This window comes from Melanostigma gelatinosum (assembly GCF_949748355.1).
Source record: "Melanostigma gelatinosum genome assembly, chromosome: 20".
Lineage (NCBI taxonomy): Eukaryota > Metazoa > Chordata > Actinopteri > Perciformes > Zoarcidae > Melanostigma > Melanostigma gelatinosum.
The window spans coordinates 2,241,747-2,262,958 of record NC_136653.1 but is presented as its reverse complement, the minus strand read 5'-3'; the positions used below and the strand labels follow the sequence as shown (position 1 = coordinate 2,262,958).

General features: G+C 42.0%; 1 protein-coding gene across 1 annotated transcript; it reads left to right on the top strand.

Moving 5' to 3' along the window:
- Window positions 1-2,611: 2,611 nt before the first annotated feature.
- On the top strand, window positions 2,612-20,528 carry alg14 (ALG14 UDP-N-acetylglucosaminyltransferase subunit; the record flags this gene model as incomplete). Its single annotated transcript, XM_079292322.1, has 5 exons — window positions 2,612-2,652; window positions 3,504-3,793; window positions 7,152-7,303; window positions 9,596-9,718; window positions 20,280-20,528. 5 exons carry the CDS (start codon window positions 2,612-2,614, stop codon window positions 20,508-20,510), a joined length of 837 nt encoding a protein of 278 aa, XP_079148448.1. The 3' UTR covers window positions 20,511-20,528.
- Window positions 20,529-21,212: the final 684 nt, after the last annotated feature.

Genomic DNA, 21,212 nt, shown 5'->3' with positions numbered 1-21,212 from the left:
ATCATCTGCTGAAGCAGCTCGGTAAAAGCCGATCAGACAACCGTCCACCGGGAGAAGCTGCGTCTTCCTATGACCTTCTGTCTGCAGTGTGTTGTGAAGGACACGGCCGTGTGTGTGCACAGCCTGAGTGCACCTGTAGCGCTGCAGCACGCCAACACACATCACATAGCTAACTGATGACAACACGCACGCACACACGCACACACGCATGTCCGACTCAGCCCACAGTGAAAGCGCATACAGTGTGTATGTGTGATGGGATGATACCGACCTGTCATCGAGCTTCACGCAGACCAGCTGCTAGCTGCATCCTCCTCCTCCTGATGCTCTCTACCTCCTGGCTGCACACATGCTGCGTTCACGTCCCGTGGGGAAGATCGGAGATAGCAGCGTCCGTCTTAAAATAACGTGTGTGTATAGTTTTTGCATAACCAGCAGTGGCGGCTGGTGGAACCTTTTCTAGGTAGGGCTGTGCCACATCCAATCAATTTCAGCAAACATCCCAGTATGATTTAATGCAAACAAATTAAAGTATCAAACACGCATTACCACTTTGCAGTTAAATATTTAACCTTTATTCCAACATGAAAAAAGCAGTAAATAAAACTTTGACAAACACGTCAGGACATCATATTTTTTTTCATACCCTCACATGCAATTCAGTATAATATAATAATATATATATATCATATAATAATATTCACTAGAATATAAAACACACACACACACACAAAACGCACAGACAGACAAAGATGATTTTATCTTCAATAAAATAATAAGATAAAGGGGACCAAAACCCCTAAAACAAATTGCAGAAAACAGAAAATGGAAATCATACAATAGGTTAGGTAGCCTATACATTGCCAGTTGTTTACATAATGTTAAGGCATACATTATAGTTGTTTTTTCTCAATAGCTGAAAAGTGGCTCGAAAACTAAGATTATTATTATTAGAAGAAACATTATTGCATGTAAAAATTGGTTGTTATCACAGTCCATATGTTGTTACAAATGAATCCAAGTCTTTGTTCTTCAGGAAAAAAGGGAACAACTAATGTAATGTTGAAGATTATGAATTATATATTTCCTAACCAGCAATTCATGTAATCTATCCCAAAAGGTTTTATACAATCACAGCTGTAGCAAACATGTCTCCTGAGTTTTTGGCAGCGTACAGTTTGGACAATTCACACCCTAAAAATGAAAGCAAAATAAAGTTTAGTTTATGTGATCCTGCATGAAAAAGACATGTATTCTTTACGTGCCTCATTGTATGCTATTTTTGCACTATTTTGATAAATGCACAGGGTGTACAGTTCTCTACACTGCAAGTCTGTGACACTGTACTGTGGCCAAAGTCAGCATCAGCATCTTCATCCTTCTGGTCGGAGAGATTGGCTGAGATGAAGCACTGAGAGTAATTTCCACGTGTCACATATTACATAATAATGCAGTGACTCAGTGACATTTCGTATATCATATCTAAAATAAACTGTTAGAAATGGTGGTCACACATCTGAGGCACTGGATTTGTATTGTGGTCCGAACAGGTTATCTGTTCATAATGAGAAACATGGTGACTGATCAGGGAAAATGTCCTAACCAAAATTCATTCTGTTGAAGAATGCAACATAAAATTACATGAAAAAGTAATTTGTTTTCAGACCAGCCCTGGTGAGCCAGTGTCTGAGAGGATGCACTCATGACATGAGGACATTTAAAAACAATTCCACATCAATCTTAAATCCAGGACTGGCTGCAGCTGCAGTTGCCATGACATGTTTACTCTGATATTCAGTACAGCAAAGATGAGAGGAACATCATTCAGCATTGTAGTTCATTGTTTGTATCTTTCTGAATTTATAATGTCATAGGACAAAAACAGCAAACAGTGTGGTCTTAAATAAGCTTAAATTAATTATTATTATTAATTAAATATTTAGGCTTATGGTTTGATGAAAAATGTTTGTGGAGAGCTCATATTAAGCATATTGAAACTAAATGTAAAAAGGTGCTCAATGTTATGAGAGCAGTTTCTGGACATCAATGGGGAGCAGATAAACGGTCACTAATGCACATCTATAGGGCTATTATACGAGTATGTATAGATTATGGATGTATGGTTTATGGAACAGCTGCCAAGAGTACATTACTAGCATTGGATAGAATTCAGTTCAGAGCTCTAAGACTTAGTGTAGGTGCAATTAAATCGACCCCAAACAACGCACTTCTGGTAGAAGCTGACGAACTGCCATAAAGCCTAAGACGAGCAGAACTAGCTCTGGCATATTGGGTGAAGTTAAAGGGATCTGCAGAGGAACTTCCCGTAACAAATGTGCTGTATGAATGCTGGGAATACACCCAAAGTAAAGGCAAAGGGTTTGTTTGGACAATCAGTGCAACAGCCAAAGAATACGGGTTCACTGGGTTCGAGTATGGGCCCAATGTAATGAGGGGAATGTTCCTCCGTGGATACCACCAGTGCACAATGTGGATTTAACACTCATAGAAGAGAGGAAGAAATGGATGGAAAGGAAATGGTATGACATTGGACATCAGACTCAAGTATACATCAATAATAAGTATTATAACTATATGCAGATTTATACAGATGGATCTAAAGATAACGGGAATGGACACGTGGGATCAGGGGTATTCATACCAGAATTTACTGTGACAATATGCAAACCAATGAATGACAGACTGTCTGTCTTTACAGCTGAAATGATTGCAATAATCTTGGGACTGCAATGGGTAGAAGAGGTCAGGCTGAGAGAGTGCTCATCTGTTCAGATCCTGCTGCAGCTTTAAACAGCCTGAAGACAAAACTAACAATTGAGAGGATTTAGTGATGGAAATATCTCTGATCATGTTGAGACTTCAAAGACTGGGAATAAATGTTCCATTTAGCTGGTTCCTGCTCATGTAGGGGTGGAGGGCAATGAGAGAGCAGATATGATTGCAAAGAGAGCACCAACACTAAAAGAAGAGGAGATATTGAAAATTCCTTTTGGAAAGGGGGAAGCTAAAGCATTAATAAGAGAGGCAGGACGGGAGGTATGGCAGAAGAAGTGGGACAACGACAACAAAGGAAGACATTATTATAACATTCAGAAATCCATAAATGTGAAGACATACAAAGGGAAGTATAGAAGAGAGGAGGTCATAATAGCAAGGTTAAGGTTCGGACACACAGGACTTAACTCAACTCTGTATTTAATGGCACAAATGGACTCAGATAAGTGCACTGAGATTACTGAAGCCGTGGAGCATGTTGTCCGGAAATGTCAAAGATACAATTCAGACAGGAACATCTTGAAGCAAAAAATATGTCAGTTGGGACGGAAGTGGAGTTTGGAGGGAGTTCTGGCAGTGGACGGAGAATGGCGGGAGTGCTGCAGAGCACTGTTGCGATTTCTTAAAGAAACGGGATTAGACCGCAGGATTTAGGTGGAAACAGTGAAGAAAAGGTTACCCTGAAACTGCACACTCCGGTACAGTAGGTGGCGGTATGCACCTATACAAGTTGGTTGCGACCCGCCAATCAAATTTAAAGAAGAAGAAGAAGTTGTGCCTGAAAGCCGGAACTCAGGGTTCAAACCCGAAATACCATATCTGCGTTGGTCCTACAGAGCCACCGTAGCTGTCATGGCGTGCTTGGTAGGAGCTGTGTTTGCTGTTTTACTTCTATGTTTGTTATTTTTTATCCGCTTATATTGTGTTGTGAAGACTGGCTCGAGCTATAAACCTGGAACCAGAGGTCCGGTTGCTGTTCTCGTCGTCGCAGGATCAGGTGCGTTAACGTTAATGACGTTAGCTTACGTCCATGCACCACAGTAACCGTATCCTTATCTGAAGGGTACCTTAACGTTACGTTAGTCATAGCCCTACGACCACAGATACGTTATGACGTGACGTTACTCCAATTTGTGAGACATTATTTAAAATGCCAGTGCACACGCGTGAACAAGCAACATTCGTTTTGAAGTTGTGCCATTGCAGCGTCGCTGTACTGGGCTTCTGGCTGGACTGTGTTGGGTGTATTGGGATGGAGCTCTTCTAAACCAAAGCTTTTCCAGCTTCTTCATATTTTTACAGAGTATTCCCCCTCAACCCTAACAAGCTGAACAACAAGTGAGCTTAACAGTCCTGGACTCTGACGAAGCTTGTTAGAAAAAGAACCAGACCAAATCGAATCAATGTGATCTTTACCATTTGGACACATGTTCACGTCCACGTCTCATCTTATGTCGTCTCATCTTATGTCATCTCGTCTTATGTCGTCTCATTAATGTCGCCTCTTCTTATGTCGTCTCTTCTTATGTCGTCTCATTAATGTCGTCTCATTTATGTCGTCTCATTAATGTCGCCTCTTCTTATGTCGCCTCTTCTTATGTCGTCTCTTCTTATGTCGTCTCTTCTTATGTCGTCTCTTCTTATGTCGTCTCATTAATGTCGCCTCTTCTTATGTCGCCTCTTCTTATGTCGTCTCTTCTTATGTCGTCTCATTAATGTCGTCTCATCTTATGTCGCCTCTTCTTATGTCGTCTTCTTATGTCGTCTCTTCTTATGTCGTCTCATTAATGTCGCCTCTTCTTATGTCGTCTCTTCTTATGTCGTCTCTTCTTATGTCGTCTCTTCTTATGTCGTCTCTTCTTATGTCGTCTCATTAATGTCGCCTCTTCTTATGTCGTCTCTTCTTATGTCGTCTCTTCTTATGTCGTCTCATTAATGTCGCCTCTTCTTATGTCGTCTCTTCTTATGTCGTCTCTTCTTATGTCGTCTCATTAATGTCGTCTCATCTTATGTCATCTCTTCTTATGTCGTCTCTTCTTATGTCGTCTCTTCTTATGTCGTCTCATCTTATGTCGTCTCATCTTATGTCATCTCTTCTTATGTCGTCTCTTCTTATGTCGTCTCATTAATGTCGCCTCTTCTTATGTCGCCTCTTCTTATGTCGCCTCTTCTTATGTCGTCTCTTCTTATGTCGTCTCTTCTTATGTCGTCTCATTAATGTCGTCTCATCTTATGTCATCTCTTCTTATGTCGTCTCTTCTTATGTCGTCTCTTCTTATGTCGTCTCATCTTATGTCGTCTCATCTTATGTCATCTCTTCTTATGTCGTCTCTTCTTATGTCGTCTCATTAATGTCGCCTCTTCTTATGTCGCCTCTTCTTATGTCGCCTCTTCTTATGTCGTCTCTTCTTATGTCGTCTCATCTTATGTCGTCTCATCTTATGTCATCTCTTCTTATGTCGTCTCTTCTTATGTCGTCTCATTAATGTCGCCTCTTCTTATGTCGCCTCTTCTTATGTCGCCTCTTCTTATGTCGCCTCTTCTTATGTCGTCTCTTCTTATGTCGTCTCTTCTTATGTCGTCTCTTCTTATGTCGTCTCTTCTTATGTCGTCTCTTCTTATGTCGTCTCATTAATGTCGCCTCTTCTTATGTCGCCTCTTCTTATGTCGCCTCTTCTTATGTCGTCTCATCTTATGTCGTCTCTTCTTATGTCGTCTCATCTTATGTCGTCTCTTCTTATGTCGTCTCTTCTTATGTCGTCTCTTCTTATGTCGTCTCTTCTTATGTCGTCTCTTCTTATGTCGTCTCTTCTTACGTCGTCTCTTCTTACGTCGTCTCTTCTTACGTCGTCTCTTCTTACGTCGTCTCTTCTTATGTCGTCTCTTCTTATGTCGTCTCTTCTTATGTCGTCTCTTCTTACGTCGTCTCTTCTTACGTCGTCTCTTCTTACGTCGTCTCTTCTTACGTCGTCTCTTCTTACGTCGTCTCATCTTATGTCGTCATTAATGTCGCCTCTTCTTATGTCGTCTCATCTTATGTTACAAAAAATCCAATATCCAGTTATACATCCTTCCACTAATACCTATTTTATGCATTTTAATCAATAGGCCCTCTCTCCACATGGAGTCATATGCTTTCTCTATATCAAAATAGACGATAGCCATAATCTCCTTCATACTTATTGCTTTCTCTGCCTCATCAATACCTGACTATAGAGCAAGGAGTCTCTGTTTGTGTATGTGTGTGTGTGCTGTAACTTTGTACAGTAAATATCAGCAGAAAACTGGTTATTGACAGGTTTGTTAAGTAAAGAAGTAAGCCAGTACCTCACACAGCGACAAACCTCCATGATCAAAATACTGTGTCACATGCATCAGCGTTCCCTCGGTCCTCCTCTGAAGGAAGAACTGAAGTACCATCGTCCAAATTGGCAAAAAGATGGAGCTCACACCAAAATAGTGTGGCAGCAGTTACCCACAGTCACCCAGAGGTGATCTCACAAACAATTTACAGCAGTTCTTAGCAACAAATAACACTTTTTCAAACTGAGTTCCATGATCAATCAGCACCGTCTGTGACAAAAGACAGGAAAAGTGTCCCATGTTCATCCCGTAGAAACACAGCATTATGTTATTATTATACAACACCTCTGATAGATGATATCCATGTGATAACCTCCGTGGAAATGTGTCCCATAAAATATACTAACTATCAAAGATAAAGGAAAAACACTTCACATGAACCAACAGCACACTGCTGCTGGCCAGTCTACACCAGTGTTCACTTGTACTGACTCAGCGAGGAAAAGATATGGAGCATACATGCACGGTATGGAGCTGATGTAGTGGAACAGGTGGGTCTGGTTTGTGAGGACTAAGTAGTGAAGTGGTTCAGTCAGAGAGGTCCTGTTTGTCAGGCCATACTGCACTAGAAAGCATCTTTTACTTGATGATGCTCTGTCTTTCTTTACAGTATTAGGCTCCAACATTGTCACCACAAAAGCAAGCAATGGGGCCAAATAGCAGACATCAGTTGCAGCGTGACTGATCATCACAATTAAAGAAAGTGTTTCCTTTTCTTTGAGCAAGAAGAGCATTTTCACACCACCTCTAATCAGCACTTTAATTATAACATAATACTATTGTATTTGAATCTTAAATATCTCTAAATATTTGTTATTAGACATATAATGTTGTCAGTGTTTATAAAATGATGCTGAAGAGTCTTTAGATGAAAGTGGAATAAGACATTTGTTAACATATCTTCCATCTGACGGCCTAGTGTCCATGTAGAAGCGGCTGCTCATGCTCCTGCTCATCTCGTGGAACTGACGGTGTGTCTTGTGTGTTTCCAGGTGGTCACACCACAGAGGTCCTGAGGCTGATGGAGTGCCTGTCTGCAGCCTACACACCGAGACACTATGTTATTGCTGACACTGACAGGATGAGTGAGGAGAAAATCTGCACCTTTGAACGCTCTAAACAACACTCCGACTCTGAGGCACAGGTACACAGCTGTCTACAGGATGGACATGTCATGTCATCAAACAACTGTTACGAGGCAGAAATGTCCCCCAGAAAGCAAATGATGGCTTCTGGTCCTTTTTTAAGAATAACTAAAGTTACAGCTAAGCATTCATTCGAATTCATTTCAGACATGTGTCATCTTTGACATGAACGTTGAGGATGAACATGTATTGGGCCAGTTTTAAACGCTGGGTCAGGAGTTATTTAGTGATCACCATTTGATCAAAGCTGGTACCAACACACACACAGGTGAGGTACACACTCACAGGCCAGCTGTCATTGGGAGTATTTGAAATGATTCAATGAAGTAAAAGTACAAATACAACAATGTAAAACTACTGTATTACAAGTGGAAGAATCCTATATTCAAAAGTTTACTTCAAGTAAAAGCACAGAAGTATTGTCAGTGTAAACTATGATATCATCACATGTTTTTTTCATTTTTTTTTTCATACATTTTTTATTGAAAGACACGAGACAATATTAAGACAATACATAGACATAACAACAAGAGGATGACAAGAACAGTGGGATAAAAGCCATAACAAAAAAACAACAAACCAAAAAAATGAAAAACAGGTAAGTATGTGTGCACATGGATGTTCATGTATGCATGTACGTGGGTTTCAATTGTTTGTCCGGCAAGAAAAACAAAACAAATCAACAATAGTAAAAAATACACAAAAAAATATATATATCTACACCGGTATATATACTATACATGTTTCAACATTAATAGAATGGGTGGTGTCACGTTTGCAGAAACATAGTGAGGGATGACCAGGTGGACTGGTGTTCTGTTGTATTGTATATGATGGATGAGGTTAGATTTTCCATTGAAATATATTCGATCATTAAGTTTCTCCAGTGTGCGATGTGTGTATTATTCCTTGATTTCCAGTTGATGAGGATAGTTTTCTTGCCGATAGTTTGGGCCACAAGGAGTAATTTGTGGTTTGTTTTACTCAGATGTATTGTTGAGATGTCTCCTAGTAAGCACAGTGAAGGGGATAAAGGGACGAGGCAGCGCAGGAAGACAGACAGTGACTCACTTATTTCTTCCCAAAAGTGATGAACTGGTGTGCAGTGCCAGGTGGCGTGAACAAAGCTAGCCGGGCTGCTTTGAGTGCAATGTGGACAGATATCTGACGTGAATCCCATTTGAAACATGTTTTGCCCGGTGTAATGAATTCTGTGAAGTATTTTATACTGGATTAGTTGTAAATTGGCATTTTTAGTCATGAAGTCGATGTTATTGAAGATTTGGTTCCAGAAATCAGCATCAGGAGTGATGGACAGGTCTGATTCCCATTTTCTTGATGGTATGGATGATGTTTTGTCAGACTGTGATATTACTCTACATATTTTTGAGATAAACTTTTTTGAAGAGGGGATATTAATTAATTCTGAATGTTGTTAAGTTTGGATTGAACGGATGATTTGAGTTGCAGATATTCCAAAAATGTATTGCTCCTGATGCCGTACTTCTGAACCAAGTGAGGGAATGAAACCATGGTGTTATTATTGAAGATGTGTTTCAGATGAGTGATGCCTTTAGCGGACCATGTGTGGAGATTTAGAGGTGTCTTGTGACTTAGAAAATCATCACATGTTTTTGAAGAGGTACTGAGGTCATGAAGTGTATCCAAAATAATAAGACTGTTAACGTCTTCTAATCTAATGCAGTGGGTGGAGTCAGGCTCAGACCTATGGGTGGAGTTCCACTTTGACAGCATTGCATCATAGGTACTATTTGACTGTTGCAGCAGTTGCTCTGCATACAGTTAGATATAATGATTCATTCCAGTGTCAAACTTATAATATTGTTTATAGATGGCTATATAATCAAATGCATGTTGAATGAAGTAAACATTTGCAGAATCACGCTGTTGTGTGAATATTGATGTTATAGAGCGGTGTGCACATTGGCTTTCTGATAAAGAATGTCCCACTAAAGGGGAAACAACTATCACTGTCTGTGCTGCACTGTTAATATTCACCAGCAGGTGGCATGACGTTTCATCTGTGTTCATAACAAACATACCAAACTCATTTCTACTTCCCATCTATTTGAATATCAGTGAGCACTAACTGTGATGAAAAGGAATATAGAGTGCTGTACATTTCTTTGGGTAAGGATTTGTGTGGATTAGCAGACTAATCGTTGCAGCTTTAAAATTGGAGATATCTGAGTTTAAAGCGAGTTTTATCCAAATAAAACACACTGGTGACGTCTCCGAGCTCCTCTGATCGAGGTGCCCTTGTTCCCCAGTTCACCATCTGTCGGATCCCACGGAGCCGGGAGGTGCATCAGTCCTGGAGCTCCTCTGTTCTCAGCACTCTGGACGCTCTGCGCTATTCTCTTCCTCTGGTCTTCAGACTCAGACCTGACATGGTGAGTGTAGCAATGCCTGTATCCCACACACACACACACACACACGCACACAGTACTGATAGTACTACATGCTAATGAAGACATGTTATTGGTTGCATTATGGGAGCTTGATACACACTACGGACTAAAAGGCAGGGCTCTCAGCCTCTGTTGCACAGACTGTGACCGTGAAGTAGGGTTCAAAACTGCTTTAGTATCCCTTTAACGATTGATTCCCTCTGGAAGAGCACAAACTCATCCAATTCCATCCTGCACTTACAGGGTCCACATGCAGATAATGTACAAATATGAACACTGCAGGGCTCAACAATAAGGACGGCCCTCTGCAAGTCAAATGCCACGAATAAATCTAGGAATGAAATAGATTTAAACACCAATTTCTTTTCCGGAGCTGATGATGGAAGTAGCTCAGGAGTGAGCCATCTCGCTTCTTTTTCATCTCTATTGAGTGTTGCACATGCCCAGTACGGCTTGGCACTGAGAGAATGGCGGCAGATAAGGACAAAGAGCAAACGAGCATTTAAATCTGGTCTTTGTTGTCAATTGTTAACCTAATAAATACAACAATTTTGGGTTAAGGAGATGTCTGACCCACTTACCAGCAAGTGAAAGATTTGAATTGCATATATCTGCAATACACATCCAGTCTAGCTTTAAAATGTTACAGCTTGCCATAGCTGCTGAAGACCCTGCTGCAGTAGAATGAGAGGCTCTCTAAAGGGACTCTGGTGCTCAGAAACACTACCACTGTAGTCCACAGGGACGACAAAATCAACACCAGATGAAAGTGTGTTGTAGTAGCTTGAAATAAAGAAGTCGGAAATAAACCTTCCTTAAAGGTAAACGGGCTTAACATTCATAAAATGCATTATACTGGACATGGAAATGACCTAAGATCAAAACTGAACCAATTCATTCACCTTTCCAGAGACACACACCGTAGAAAAGGGTCAGACTGCACCACGGTATTTGCTTAAATACTGAGGCTCTGAGAGATCAGCTGTTAGATACAATAAAGGCAGACAATGACACCTTTACAGGGAGGTGTTTGTGTCGGGCAGCTGTGCACACTAGCCTAACACCTCTGTGATGACACGCTGAACCAGGAGCACACATCAGAATGATGGAGCTCTTTGTCACATGTCTTCCGCTCCAAACAGCTCATTTAATGAGTGTTTGACAGGGCGCTCAAACTCATTCTCTCTCTGGGCCACATCAGCGTCACGGTCGCCCTCAAAGGGCCGGTTGTAAATGTAACTACTCCTAACATATTGGTAAATAACTGTCTCTGCATTTGATTATTGTTTATTCAAGTGTACAAATATTGTACATGCAGTTATATAAAGGTAAAAATATATTTAAGCACATTTCTGTTATTATAACTTAAATCCTTTTAATTTAGGGTTAATAAACCCACATGACTCTATCAAAGATCAAACTATTAAAGAAAATAGCAAAGACAAATATCAAACACAAGATATTACAATAACTTTGTTCAATGCTTAAAATCCTTTCAAGGGTGCGTTTGCACAATCCCACGTGAAGTATTTCATCTGTTGTAAAGCCACGTTTAAAGTAGTCTTCAATGTACTCACAATACATTTCAAATGTGCAGTAACCAGCCAAAGAGCTGCTTCTGTGTTTAAGTATCTCATCATTATGACTTTCTATCTCATAACTTCGACTTTCTATCTCATAATTTCGACTATGGGGATATTTTTATTATCAAGTCTAACTTTAAAAAAAAAAAAAAAAAATCTTACTTTTTTTTTGTTTGCTGGGGGATTCGCGGGCCACATAAAATGACGTGGCGGGCCGGATTCGGGCCGGGAGTTTGAGACCCCTGCACTAAGCCGTCTCATCTTGTAAGTCACTCCCTGTAGTTCAGTGATTGGTCAGGCCTCCCGGCTCAGGTGACCACTAGTAAATGTTTTACTTGACTACAGTACTTTTGTCTGTAGGATATTGCTTGGCCCTCACAGGTTAGTGATCGATCCCAGAACAGAACAATGTAACTGCCTCTCCTCCTGTGAGCCCCCCGCCCCCCTCCTGTCCCCTCATGTAATGCCATGTTCTCTGAAGATTGGACGCAGGCACCTACATTCTGACGTGGGAAAGATCTGACAAACACAAAATCCCAGCACTTGGCAAAGAATGTCATCCTTTTTTTAAATCTTCGGATCATTCATTCACTCCAGTTCCAATTCTGTTCTGTTTCTTTTTTGTCAGCAAAATGTATTTCTATTCCACAAATGCTCCAGTTGGACCGGTCTCAAACCTAGAGGCTCATGTCCCAGTGTCTTTAACCCTCCAGTTTCTGACAGTCTGAGACACATTTGTATTTATTTAGTTGTACTATGATAAACATATAACTACCTATTGTGCTCGTTTTCAGGTTTATACTTGTATTTTGAGTTTCTACATGCTTTAATGTTTAAAATGCACCTTTCTTCATACGGTCTGTCTGACTATACCTGTAGTCCCCCTCTGTCTGAAATGTTCCGGTCTCTTTAAACCCCTCCTTGAAACAGATGTTTTCTCATCACAGCTGATTTTCTTTGCTTGTTTTTCTGTGCAACAAATATGAGGATTGTTTGCAGTGTTTACATTTTGTAAGCAGCACATAATGGTTCAGTCAACATGATTAGAAGGTAGGACAGCTTGGACATCATCGAGCCTTGTAGAATCAGCTCCATGGTGCAGCCGACGGACTGACGGAGCAGTAGGTGTGACGACACCAGTCAAGGTTTCTGGCCTTAAGCGTTTTACCAATGACCGCACAGGTCATTGGTAAAACCCAAATACAATGGAGGTGAATGCTGTTTCATTTGTGCTGATCAAAGTATTGAACATTTTCATGCAGAAATTCATCAACCACATCTCTTTCCAGAAACAATGTCCCTGTTACTCTGTTACTCTGGATAAACCAGAGTTCAGTAGAGAGTATACAGTATTACAGAGAAAAGTCATGTATTTGTATGCTCATTTAATACTTTATTTTTAAATCCTCTAATACTTCTCAATTGCACAAAAACATGTTTGCGCTCGCTTGAGGTGGTTTTGTCTCTGTCAAAAATGATAAATGGATAAAAGGTGATAAATGGGATATGGAAAGGCTTTGCTGAATAAATTCTGACGTATTCATCTTACATGAGATTACTGTTTTTCGCTGTCTGTTGTCTCCCCGGATATATATTTATGTTGTCTTTATCTCCGGACAACATGAAATATGGCCAGTACCAGCTGACATGAAAGATCAAGGAAAACTCTCCCAACAGAAACAAGTTCCTGAAGGCTCTCCATCTTTCTGTCCTAGATGGTTAGATGGCCAAGATGACTTATTTAGTTTCCTCTACTTCTACTCTGTTGACTGGAGGATTCATCTGAGCTCATATCGCGGAGTTCTGACCAAACTGAGCAGCAGAGTTTATTCCCTCCAAACCAGTTGATGAAGATGTGCCGAAATCTTTAAAAAGTTCCCTTAAAATTCACTTCATGAAGTGTAGAACCTAAATATTCTGGGAAACGGAAAATGTACTCCAAGCTTGCTGTGCTTTAGTCAGTGAAATACACATCTGTCAGATACACATCTGTCACTTCGGATAAAGAGCAGATAATGCAGCTTCTCCCTGGTCTGTGTGAACTGTATGTTGAGCGGATGAGAATAGTGAGAGCAGATTCCAGACCTGTGAGCGTCTGTGCAGCAGAATCCTCTGGATATTGGCGGCTGGTTTGAAACCTAGCCAGGGACTTTCGGACCAGTCATGCCAGGAATGTTCCAGCCAGGCTTCTGACCAGTAATCCTCGGGCCGCCCTCATGAGCATTGTACTGATTCTGATTGTACCACAAGCAATCATGAAATGTGAACTGTAAATATAAAACAATAAAGGAATGTATTTTTAGATGAACTCTACTCTCTCCAAGTTTGGCCCCCATTGTTGAGTCCTATTTACAGTGTTCAAGCTCTGATTTCTGAGTGATCGAATTGGTTACAGGTGTTTTCACAGGTGCATTCTGGGTGCAGGTGATTGATAATTGAGTGTGGTATTTCAATGGCAGTGTTTAGCAAACTACAACCACAGGCTTTTAGTATTAAATGATGTGTTTAATGTAGATAACCTTTTGTAGTTATTTGCAAAAGGTGTGTTTTAGAATTTCAAACTGAGTGAAAAGCAGAACAAAGTGCTAATGGTTCAGCAGACCTGGTCAATAGATGAGTTAGTGATTTCAACAGCTGTGCCACAAGTACTTGTTTTTGTGTCTTCACATAGAAAAAGTGAAACTCCTACCAGAGTACTGTTTACTGCAGCCAGAGGGAGCAATCTGCTGACATCTGCTGATGTTTATGGCAGACTCTGCTGCCATTTTTAAATTGTATTTACTGCACAGCAAAGAAAAAGAAAGTAAACTGACCTCTTCATTTTACCAGTTAAATGGGAAATTGTAATGATTGCATCTGCTGCTAATGAACCATTTCATTGTGTGGGTGTAAAGTATGTCTGTTGGTGAGTTGTGAGAATGAAGGGGAGTGTGCAGAGGTCATTAGTGCGGCTGTGTCTGTTCTGTGGAGCTGTATGATGACTTCTCCAGACTCCAGAGCAGCTCTGTCTGGTTTCCTGAAACCCCAAACTCCCTCAACTCCCTCCGCTGCCTTCAGCCCTGTGGCCACATACTCATCCAGCCCCTCCCCCTCTGCCTCTGAATCACACACATGCTCCCTTTCCTCGTAATTATGGGACTATTTACTACAGTTCTTCAATCTGGGTGTTGAGGAGGGATGGTACATGTTCAGTTGTACATGTATATGTTCGTGTTTAGCTTGAAGCATACTACATAACTCACTTATTATGATGTGTGGGTATTGTGAGCAACATGATGTGATGGAGATTGTTTTAAAACAAATTCCGTAGCAAGTCCCAGGAAACCCAAACTGTTTCCTTTACACGGGTAACTCTTTCCAGCCACCTGAAGGCAGCAGGGATCTGTTCCATCTGCAGTCTGGAGACTTTCTGTCCCGTCACATTCAGCTGTGATAACTATAGCAGTGATGCAGCTAGATCGCAGTCAGGGGCACCCTGCCATGTGCATCAGGAGCATGTTAGCCCACTTTTGGTCATTTATTTATTTTTCAGGGACACTAATAAACACTAAGTGAGCCAGAGTTAGCCAGAGAGGCTAACTTCCATCTGCTGTCCCCGGCCAGATGTTTCAAGGCACAATCATAGTCATTGTGTGTCCAGGCTAACTTGGGGCACCTGTGGGATCATTATTACAGATGGGCCCAGTAGAGAGTGACCGTAGAGACTGGTTCAGTGGAGAGCAGGGTCGATCCCCGGCTCCGCTCGTCGCATGTCGACACTTAACCCCAAAATTGCTCCCGTGGCTTTGCCTACGGTGTGTGAATGTTAGCTAGTCCTGATCAGTGTATGAATGGGTGAATGATGACGTGTAGTGTTAAGTGGTCGGAAAGACTGGTAAAGTGCTATACAAGTCATCATTTCCCTTCATGCCTCTTGGCATGTAGGGCAGCAACAAAAGTCTTCCACTCCTGTCTGTCCTGGGCGAGTCGCTGGATGGTGCCCCATGAGTGGTTGAGGCTCTGCATCTCCTTCACAGTTCTTCTCCGTGTGTTTCTTGGTCGGCCTCTTTTTCTTTTCCCTTCTGGTGTCCAATGTCAGGCTGTTCTTGTGATATCAGCAAGATCTTTTCTCAACACATGTCCTATCCATCCCCATCTTCTTCTCATTAGGATGGTCTCCATGCTTTCTTGTTAGCATTTGTCATACAGTTCTTCATTTGAGATGGTGTTTGGCCAGAAAATGTGCAGTATTCGTCTTAAACTCTTGGTGTGGAAGGTTGAGGGTCTGTTGAGATCTTCTTGCGTCATTCTCCAGCATTCAGAACCGTACAACAGGGGGGATAAAACACAGCTCTGATACAATTTAAGTTTGGTCTTGATGGTGTACTGCTGTGACCTCCATATGTTTTTCAGTACTTTGAAAGCGTTCCTTGCCTTATTAAGACAGTTCCTGATGTCTTTATCTGTGCCCCCGTCGTGTCTGACAGTGCTGCCCAAATATGTGAACTCGTCAGTTTTAGGGAGATCTTCTCCATTAACCTGAATTGGTGAGGGATTTGGAATGTTCAGAGTCATCACTTCTGTTTTCTTTTTGCTGATCTTCAGGCCAATCACTGAGGTGGGATGTGTTCTCCTGCATGTGTCGATGAGTATGTGAAAGAAGAGAGAGATCATCTGCATAGTCGAGATCTTCAAGTGATGAAAAAAGTGTCCATCGAATGCCTCTATTTTAGTCTTCAGTTGTTTGTCTCATTACCCAGTCAATAGTAATATTGAAGAGCAAAGCTGACATCACACATCCTTGTCTCACACCTGTTTTTACTTGGAATTTCTGGAGACTGTTTCCAACCCTACATGTGAAGTTGGTATAAAAACTTTGGATCACATGAACTATATCTTCAGGGATCCCATAATGCCGCAATATACGCCAAAGGCTTTTACGATGAATGGAGTCAAATGCTTTTTGAAAGTCAAGAAAGTTTATATACAGTTCCCTCTGCCACTCTGTGCACTCTATGATGTTACGTAACGTGAATATGTGATCGTTGCAACTTCTATCCTTTCTGAAACCTGCCTGTTCTTTTCGGAGATGTTGGTCTACAGCAGCGGTTCCCAAACCTTTTAGGCCGCGCACCCCCTTCTACATCCCGACCGGGTTCGCGCACCCCCCCCCCCTTAATAAAAAAAAAAAAAAAGAAGCAGCAGAGCCTTTTAAGCCTTCATAGCCGCATAAGAATCGGACCAATGAGAGAACAGTTTGCTCGCGCGTGGCATTTGTTTACAAGATTTAGTCCGCTGTTAAATGTTGCAGTGTGAACACAAACCGAACAAAGGAGCAACTGCAACAAAGCAAACGAACTGAAGGTGTGAAAACGCCCTGAAACACTGCAACAAAGTTTCAATATCTTTCAGTGACACAAGGCGTCACTTTTAAAGAGCAATACGGATGCGAGCACACACGCACAGGCTCAGAGGCAGATTATCACATTTAATTTACAATTAATGAGCGACTAATGCAGCCAGGATGTCTTCGGACAAAGCATCGATGCGGCGCGACACAGTGTTGTTGGACACCGGGATCATGTCCACCTTTTTTGCTTCTTTCTCCCCAATCATACATTCCACCATCTCTCTGGCAGCTGGCAAGCTCACGTCTTCAGTGATTGTGTGCGGTAGCCCCTTTCTCGCTATTCTGTAACCAGATATGAAGCCCGTAGTGCGTCATTTATAGACCAACACATGAATGAGACTCCAGTTGTTTTTGGCTGTTTTGTAACTCCTCCAATTTGGATATAAACAATGTAAGGGGCTTTTGACTTGCACTGGCATGCTTGGTGTTCAGGTGGCGACGTAAATAAGAGCTTCAGACTGTTAGCCAGAACCTCACTGCACACCACGCACTGTGGCTTTGGGGAATCTGCGTTGCCAATCCAAGTGAAGCCCAGACACAGATACTTTTCATCATATTTCCTCTTTTTTTCCCAGTCTGATGCTCACTCTCGTTTCCTCTTTTTTCACCTCGACTCCGCGATGGGCCGATGTGCTCCCGATTTGTCTGTGCTATCCCTTCCTCCTTTTCGGTCTCCTCCGTCTCATCTTCCTCTGACTCTGGCTCGATTTCTTCTCCCGGTCTCTCCCCAACGCACCTCTCCGTTCCCCTCGCCTCCGATTCCTCTCTCTCTCTCTGTCCCTCTCCTCTTTCTCGACTGATAGCTTCAGATGTCCCACCTGACAGTTTTTAAATTAAAATTACATTTTTTTTAATATTTAATATTATTACACCATCAGACCGCCATTACACTTTTCCTCTCGCGCACCCCCTAGAGGCAGCTCGCGCACCCCCCACTTTGGGAACCGCTGCTCTACAGCATCTGTTTTTCGATGAATAATAATCTTCGCCATGATCTTACTTGGTATTGACAGATGTGTAATTCCACGCCAGTTGTTACAATTTCTTAGAGAACCTTTCTTTGGTACTTTGATGATGATCCCCTCTGACCAGTCATCAGGTATTTTCTTCTTCTCCCATATAGATGTAAAAAGTGGTTGCAGAATTGTTGCTGCCAGAATCGGGTCTGCTTTGAAGAGCTCTGCATTGAGATTATCTGGGCCGGGGGTTTTCCTGTTTCTTAAAGATTTAATCGCGATTATAATTTCATCTGTGGTTGGTGGTTCAATGCTGATATCCAAATCTGCTTCTGCATCTTGGATGTTGGCCTGTGTTGTTGGTGGAGGCCTGTTCAGCACCTCGCTAAAATGCTCCGCCCATCTAGCTTCTTGGTCTGCTTCCGTTGTAAGCTTTCCTTGTTTATCTTCTGTTGGTACATCAGATGCCCCCCTGTATTTGCCGCTAATAATCTTGGTTAGCTTGTAGACCTTTCCTTGCTCACCTTTGTTGGCTGCTTCTTCTGCTTGTTTTGCAAGGTCCTCCATATATTCCCGTTTGTCAGCTCTGATTTTGCTTCCATGACTTTCTTCTTTGCTCCCTTGCGTATATCAATGGCTTGCCATGTATCATCGGTTATCCACTCCTTTCTATCCTTCTGTTTGAAGCCCAGACATTTTTTACTGGTTTCTAGATGTGCTTGTTTTGCTTGTTCCCATTTGGTGTTAATCTCATCTCTATCTGTGTCTGTATCCTGTTGCATATCACTTTGGTCAGATAATGCTTGAAATCTATTCTTTAGCTGCACTATGAAGGAGCTTTTCACTTTAGGATCTTGTAACTTTTCAGTGGCAAACTGTTGTCTTCCTATCTTTCTGCTACCAGCTTTCCTTCACTTTACTTTCAGCACTGCTAACAGGGTGATGATCACGAGCAACATCTGCTCCTCGCATTACCCTGACATCAAACAGTGAGCGTCTCCAGGTTCCATTTATCGTCAGATGATCTATCTGGTTCCTGTCTCGCCCATTAGGTGAATTCCAAGTCAATTTATGTATCCTTGTGTGGAAATAAGGTCCCTCCGACGACAAGGTCATAACTGGCACAAAATTCCACTAATCTTTCCCCATTTTCATTCATGATGCCACAGCCCTGTCCTCCCATGGCCCTGTCATAGCCGGTGTTGTCACTTCCGACTTTTGCATTCAGATCCCCCATCACTATCTTTATATCATGTCCTGGTGTGTTGTTGAGCTCAGCTTGTAACTGCCCAGACCTGCTGCCACTGAAAGAAGAAAAAGAAAGAAAGAAACTATTTTTGTTGTCTTCATACATTTTACACATACACGAAATTTGACGACTGCATTTGACCCATCCCTGTATACAGGGAGCAGTGGGCTGCTATTGATCAGCGCCCGGGGAGCCGGGGGTTCAGTGTATTGCTCAGGTACACTTCAACACGTGACACGTCCCAGTCGGGGATCGAACCGTTGACCTTCCGGTTCCCAGATGACCCTCTTAACCCAGTAGTCCCCAAAAGTAGAGTCGAGAGTGAGGAGAGCCAAGACAGAAGCTGCGCTAACTCTGCTATTCCACCGCCTAGTCTGCAGGAAAACTCAGGCTAACCCATCAACCAGAGACAAGTGCCCACACAAAGACCTGGTTCCATTGTGGATCAAGCTGCACTTGACGGGTGGAGCGCAGGACTCTGTATGCAGGGAGACTCTGTTTGCATCAATGATGCTTGGTGCTCAAATACAGTCAAAGTTGATGGACAAACTATTGGACAGTTGATGTTTTAGAGTTAAGATGTCGGCCATATTGCCCAGATCACTTCAATCATGTTGCTCATCGCAGCCGGACATCTACCTGTAGGCTATTGTAAAGAGAAATGTGGAGCCAGCCATGGTTATGCGCAGATGAAAGAATAGTTAATTAAAACGACATGTTTGATGTACACATGAACACAGGACGTTCTGTTATCTTACAGCAGTCTGATGCTTGTTGCACGCAATGTAACAAGCGGATCTCCCACGTGTCATTTTGGATTGACAGCGTGCAACATCACTGCAGTAAGAGAGAGCAGTGGGGTGCACTGTGCTGGCTCTCTTCATGTACACGTATCTCCTGTGCACAAATTATCAAAAATGTGGAAATGAACTGATTTGAACTGAGGCCAATAACTATATTTGGCAGGAAAAAAAAGATTTGGCACATTTTTCATGGGCGCAACCCACATACTCAGCTCTGCTGCTCATCCCACAAATGCATGTTCCTTACAAATGTGTCACCATTTAAAAAGGAAATAAACAGCCTTTCCAACGGTATAAGATTTATTGCCAAGAAGCATTGTTACAACAAAGAAATAGTCTACCAAACACAAATTTCCTTACTTTTTGTGCTATGTTTAGTATATTGATGAAAAACAAATCAGTCTGCAATCTATCACTGTAATGGACACACAGGGATTAAAGAGATGATGATTTTAAAACGGCAAATACGCATCGTCCAGTATTGTTCCTTTAACCAGTTTGCCACTTCCTGGAAATGTGCTCATCCCCCTCCTTTGTCTGTGTGTGTGTGTGTGTTGTTTCAGGTGCTGTGTAACGGCCCAGGGACCTGCGTTCCCCTCTGTGTGGCAGGACTCCTGCTTGGAATTCTGGGAATGAAGAAAGTCTCGATAGTTTATGTTGAAAGCATTTGCCGGATAAAGACGCTGTCCCTCACGGGGAAGATCCTGTACCCAATATCCGACTATTTCTTTGTGCAGTGGTCCTCTCTGAGAGACAAATACCCCAGATCTGTTTTCCTTGGAAGACTAGTGTGAAAACTATCAGTTACATGGAAACACAAATGTAGGATGAAATATGTTGTAATGATCATAAATAAATGCTCTTTTTTTGTTAACACCTTGTTATAATTGAATAGTTCTGTAATGTCTAACTGCAGTATACTTGAAGTTACATAGAAAAACATTAGATTCTCTTATGTATAAGAAAACCAAAAATGCCATAATTCAACAACATCAACACCTTTCACAGCAAACAGGTTGTTCCATTCTTGTCACGGTGTGTTCAAAAGGAAGTCCGAGGCACAGTCAAAGTTCTTGGAGCACACAAACCAAAATATTTGTCTGAGCTGTGGCTCACGGGGTGTCTACCACTTGTCTTTTTCACCCCAGCAGCCAAAAGGTCCACCCAGTTCAGTCACGTATACCTGGGCTGGTTGGGGCCCACTATTTCGCCGCTGTAGCGGCTTAGGTCATAAAGAAGTAGGTGGGCTGTGGCGACAAACGACTTTCCAGTCACGATCAGTGTGGTTGGGTCCATGTTATGTCATGGCAGGACGTTTAGCCTCCAAATCCACTAAACCAGCCTGAACATGAAGACAATATGAACGAGAGTGTCAAGTGGAGCCAGTTAGCTGCCGGACCCTAGTCCCAGTTGCTTCATGCTACGCTACCAGTCTGCATTCGAGTGGCTGCACTTAGCGCAGGTCCAACTCTAATCACTTTCTGTCTGTGTCTCTG